Source organism: Ornithodoros turicata, chromosome 1 (genome assembly GCF_037126465.1).
Source record: "Ornithodoros turicata isolate Travis chromosome 1, ASM3712646v1, whole genome shotgun sequence".
NCBI lineage: Eukaryota > Metazoa > Arthropoda > Arachnida > Ixodida > Argasidae > Ornithodoros > Ornithodoros turicata.
Genome location: NC_088201.1, coordinates 38,130,192 through 38,135,578, shown reverse-complemented (window position 1 = coordinate 38,135,578; position 5,387 = coordinate 38,130,192). Strand labels below are relative to the sequence as shown.

The 5,387-nt window shown below is 47.4% G+C and overlaps 1 protein-coding gene across 1 annotated transcript; it reads left to right on the top strand.

The window, feature by feature from the left end:
• Positions 1-3,473: 3,473 nt before the first annotated feature.
• Positions 3,474-5,184, top strand: LOC135398392 (uncharacterized). The gene has a single exon (XM_064629802.1). It carries the CDS (start codon positions 3,679-3,681, stop codon positions 4,711-4,713), a length of 1,035 nt encoding a protein of 344 aa, XP_064485872.1. The 5' UTR covers positions 3,474-3,678; the 3' UTR covers positions 4,714-5,184.
• Positions 5,185-5,387: the final 203 nt, after the last annotated feature.

Sequence of the window (5,387 nt, the reverse complement as noted above, 5' to 3'; positions counted from 1 at the left end):
CTAGGTGCCGGGACTGTGGAAGCAGAGTCACGAGGTAAATTTACCAAACGCCTGAAAATGAGTCAGAATGATTCAGCAGCACCGTCACCACACATCGCTAAATCACCGTTTAGGGAGGCTGAAAATTGCATCTCTAAACAAAGTGTTAACGACAACACCAACAACACTAGATGATGACGATGAGATGGGGTGTTTCCCCGCGGTGCTGCGGTACCCTACCCCGTTGCACGTGGAACATTATATGAAGATGATGAAGGAAGGATGAAAATACGAGAAGGAATTAAAGCGTCTCGAGCAATCCAGTGCACGACAGTAAGTCCATGAACAGGTGAACAACCAGACGATGGAGCACAGGATCTTCATAGGGGCAATGAGTGCAGCTAAATTGAGCGTTCTCTTTCTGATTCGGGCAAGCCTATCACGTAGTATCCGCCTTTGCGGGCAGTAGAGTGCACATTCCATAAGAATGTGCTGGGTGTTCGCCACGACACCGCAGGAGGAACAGAGGCTTGTGTCACAACATCTGATCATGCACTTGAATTGTGAGGTGAAAGCCACATTGATGCGGAGTCTACGCAGGAGGGAGGTAAAATGGCGTTATAAACGGGCAGGGAAAGAAAACGACAAATTTGGGTCCACCGAATACATGAGAGATTGAGCCGTGATGTCCCGGAAAACCTCCCCACATCGTCACAATATAAATGTTGTTGTTGTTGATGTAGATACACACATAATGATGTACAATAATCAATGCGGAGATGCCTCGGACTGGTCCCCTGAAACGCTCTCCCATGATGATTGGACGAATCGTTTGCGGAGACCAATGAGAGCGTGCTCCGCATTGTCAGCCTTTTTGAGAAGGAGATGAAGGAAAGCGTAAATTGCATGTTCTTTCGATCATAAATCACGAAGGACACGTTCCTTTCGTGTTAGTGTCAAGATAACGAAATCTTTTATTCCGCGTGGAGAAATTTTTGCACTTTAGTGCCCCATTTAACGTCTCACTATGTATTTTTTTTATATTCTGTCTCAGCGCCGCGAAGCAACAGTCGCTATGAGCGGCGTGCAGACGTGGACAAAGGTACAGAGGACAGCAGGAAGGAGTTGGGGGCAGGAGGCGTAGTATGCGTCATGGACCGACTTCAGGAGAGAACTGTGTCACTCCCTTTTACTCATTTTTGCCCAATATCGACATCAACAACGTCTGGAAAGTCTACTGGAAGACCCAGGGAAAGCCTGAGACAGCATAAGCGGTGGAAGGATTCGAACCCACGACCTCCAAGTCCTCAGCGCGGCCTTGGCTACCACCAACCAGCGGATGCTTTTACTCACTCGGCCATTCCGCAGGTCACCATCTATTGAAAATGTTAGTGAAAATGAATTATAATTCAACTAGAGGGTGACTTACGTGTGTTGAGATTTCGGCGCACGTTAAAGAACCCCCAGGTGGGCAAAATTATTCCACAGAGCGACCGCTGTGGCATAATTCATGATCACAGTTGTCTCGCGACGTAAAGCCACGAATTATCCTTATCAAGACCTGTGCCCCTACGTCATTGATTACGTACTGCCACCGCACAAAGCATGCTGGTGGGCACTATCAGCTTTAAGCCGTCTATGCACGATCCTCTGTTTACAGACATGTGACGTCAGAAGAAGACCGGTTCGAGGTTATATTTTGCTGTGGTGGGCAAGAAGCGGGAAAAACACGTCGGCGGATAGGCTGATAAAGCTGATAGTGCTCACCAGCATGCTTTGCGCGGCGGCGTTACGTAATCAGTGACGTAGGGGTGCCGGTCGTCTATTCAACGAGAACTATCAACTAGGCAAAATGATAAGGACACTACAGGTTTTCCCGTCCATTTTAGTCCAAGTGCCATCTGAATTAGTCCAGGTGCCATCTGAAATAATCCGAGCGCCATTCAATATAATCCGGGCGCCATCTGAAAAAATCCTGATGCTATTCAATTTAATCCGGGTCCCATCTGAATTAATCCATGGCGTTTTTAAGCACTATAACCGTGTACTCACACGAGGCGAGGGACATCCCCGTAGAATATTCTACAGACATGTAGTGGAAGGAAAAGTAAAAAGCTGCTGACAGGACTTATATTCTGCTGCATTTTATGTTGAGCATTCGCACGGCGCCGAGATATCGAGAGTTAAAGCGGAAGCATAGCAGACGACACCATTGGTCATGTCGTCTGCTACAGAATATCTTCTGACTGAGCTGCAGGAGATTCCACACGGTTAGGGAGCACGAAAAGGCATGACTCCCATAGCAGACGACACCACTGGTGCTGTCGTCTGCTACAGAATATCTTCTGACTGAACTGCTGGATATCTCGCGCAGTTAGAATAGCGCGAAAAGGCATGGCTCACATAGCAGACGACACCGGTGCTGTCGTCTGCTACAGAATGTCTTCTCACTGAGCTGCAGGATATTCCACACGGTTAGAAGAGCACGAAATGCATGACTCACACAGCAGACGACACCAATGGTCCTGACGTCTGCTACGGAATATCTTGTGACTAGGCTGCGGGATGTCTTTCCGTGCTCTTCAAACCGCAGAGAATATCCTGCGGCAGAGTCACAAGATATTCCTTCGCAGACGACAGGAACACTGGTGTCGTCTGCTATGAGCATCATGCCTTTTCGCGTTCTGCTAACCGCGCGGAATATCCTGCAGCTCAGTCAGAAGATATTCTGTAGCAGACGACAGCACCAGTGGTGTCGTCTGCTATGTGAGTGGTGGCTTCTCATGTTCTTCTAACCATGTGGAATATCCTGCAATTCAGTCAGAAGATATTCTGTAGCAGACGACAGCACCAGTGGTGTCGTCTGCTATGTGAGTGGTGGCTTTTTGTGTTCTTCTAACCGTGTGGAATATCCTGCAGTTCAGTCAGAAGATATTCTGTAGCAGACGACAGCACCAGTGCCGTCGTTTGCTATACTTCCGCTCCAACTCCCAATATCTCAGCGTCGTGCGAATGTTCCAAATAAGACATGGCACAACTTCAGTTCCATCAGTAGTTTCTTTTTTACTTTTCTTCCACTAAAGTACTCTACAAAGATCCCTCGTGTGAGTACACGGTTGTAATGCTTAAAAACACCATGGATTAATTCAGATGGCACCCAGATTAAATTGAATAGGATCTGGATTTTTTCAGATGGCGCCCGGATTAAATTGAATGGCGCTTGGATTATTTCAGATTTGCACCTAGACGAATTCAGATGGCGCTTGGACTAAAATGGACGGGAAAACCTGTAGATATCTGTATCGCACGCGGAAGACAAGATATGTGTAACAATAGTGAGTTTTAGTATACCGTTGATAAAGTTATCGTCTCTATCGGAACCAATCGCACTCGTGCGTCACTCAGAATCTTATCCACCGATTGGTTCCGATTGATAAAGTGAGACGCTAGCCACGTTATCAACGGTCTGCTAAAACTCTCTAATGATAGTGATGACATCGGTCGGGAGGGCGTAACCAGGCTGCCCTTCCGATAGACTGTTTCCCTAAAACGGGTCTCCTGCAGAAAATTCCTGCTTAGCGTGTTGTTTACTGTCCCGCAAGATCGCGTCGTTAGACCGCGCACGTTAGATATCAGCATTTTCATCAAGCCAACCGTGACAATCAACCCGTGCACAAAGTTACGCCGTTCATCCGGAGAATGTTGAACGTCGTCGTGTATGCCACTTTGCTGTCTTTCTGCTACGCTTGTCCCCACCCACGACTTGCTAACGGTGCGAAGATTTCCTATGGCATGGAATTATCTTCGCGGGACGGATTCAACGAGAGAACTGTTGCTTCTTACAGCTGCGACCCAGGGTACAAAATTGTGGGCCCCAGTGAAGCAATTTGTCAGCGCAATGGTTCCTGGTCACCGAGCGAACTACCCGTTTGTGTTACCAACGTGGCAAGTAAGAAACCGGCTTACCAGTTGAGTACATCGGATGTTTCCAGACTGGCCGCCAATGTGGTCGATGGATCCCTAGACACTTGCTACCAGAACAGTCAACATAACCACTCTCTGTGGCTTGTCGACCTTCTTCAAGTGTTTCCAGTCGTGGTAGTAGAGCTTTCTTTGGATCTGCCTACAACCGCCATACTGGTGGCGGTTCGCGTTGGAAATAATTCGAAGGACCCGCTACAAAATCCGATATGCAGCATTTTCGACCATTTTCTCCCGCCAGTAGAAATGAGCCAACCACATTTTTATCTTTCCTGCGTAACACCAATAGTGGGACGTTACGTCAGCGTCCATGACAGAGGCGCGTTGTCTATTTGCGAACTTTCCGTTTATTCTACTACTCTTCGTCCAGTTCCTGCCGGCACGACGACACAACGTCCGACGCAGCGGAAACCAGTTCCGAAACCAATGGAATCTGCCATCATACTAACGGCAACTTGCATTACCCTAGGAATTGTGCTCTTGGCGACAGCGAGCTACTTCTTCTGGAAGAAGGGTAACCGAGTGCGTCCACGCTGGTTCAAGAGAGACTGCTCCGTGATTGTGCGAGAATTCCCAGGTGAAACAAACTTGGCCTTCGAGAGTTGTGGTGAAAGGAACCTGGAGCTTGGGTATCAGATGGCATGGCAGGAAGTATCGCGGAGCGGAGTGGCAGCGCTAACTCCGGTGAACACGCGACGTGATGCGTCCACGATGACAACTCCGTCTGAATTTCTCTCGCAGGGCTACATGTGATTTTATGGGTTATGTTTTTAGCTGTCTTAGAAGACGTGTGCTACATGTGTACTTCATGTAAGGTAGATTATGTTAAGAATTTTGATAATCGCGCTATAATGTAATGTGGTTCGCTTCGGCAACTCGTCTCTGCGGCATCTACGGTATCCTGGGTTGGTACTTAAATACGGTTTGTTTAGGCGTTTAAGAGGAAAAATAAATCCATTACTTTTGGCTTGGCTGACTTTCGGCCTCATAGCAAGAGACGTATTAACTCGCGTAGTACACCAGTCCAGTGGAAGATCAGTGCATTCGTTCGTGTTTTACATGTAATCTTTGGGTAATTGTCTAAGTTCTTGGATACCACTGTGAAAATTGCAACAGACTGTCTGTTTCTCGGCTGCTCTCAGGAGAACATGTGATATCTTGAAAACACGTACTCATAAGATCGTATTATAGAGCGTCAGCACGAATAAACTTCACTCTATTGGACGCCTGATAGTAAAAGTGATGCCTTGCTCAACCCACATTGTAGCAGTTAAATGTGGTATCATGCTGTAGAACAATATACTGCAAACGATTGCGCGAAGAGTGATCGTTGATTTCCGGATCCCAGGTATAGCCGAAATTATCCGCAGTCCTACCCTGCGGCATGTGCAGTATGTAGCCACACAAATGTGGGCGGACTCACTTTG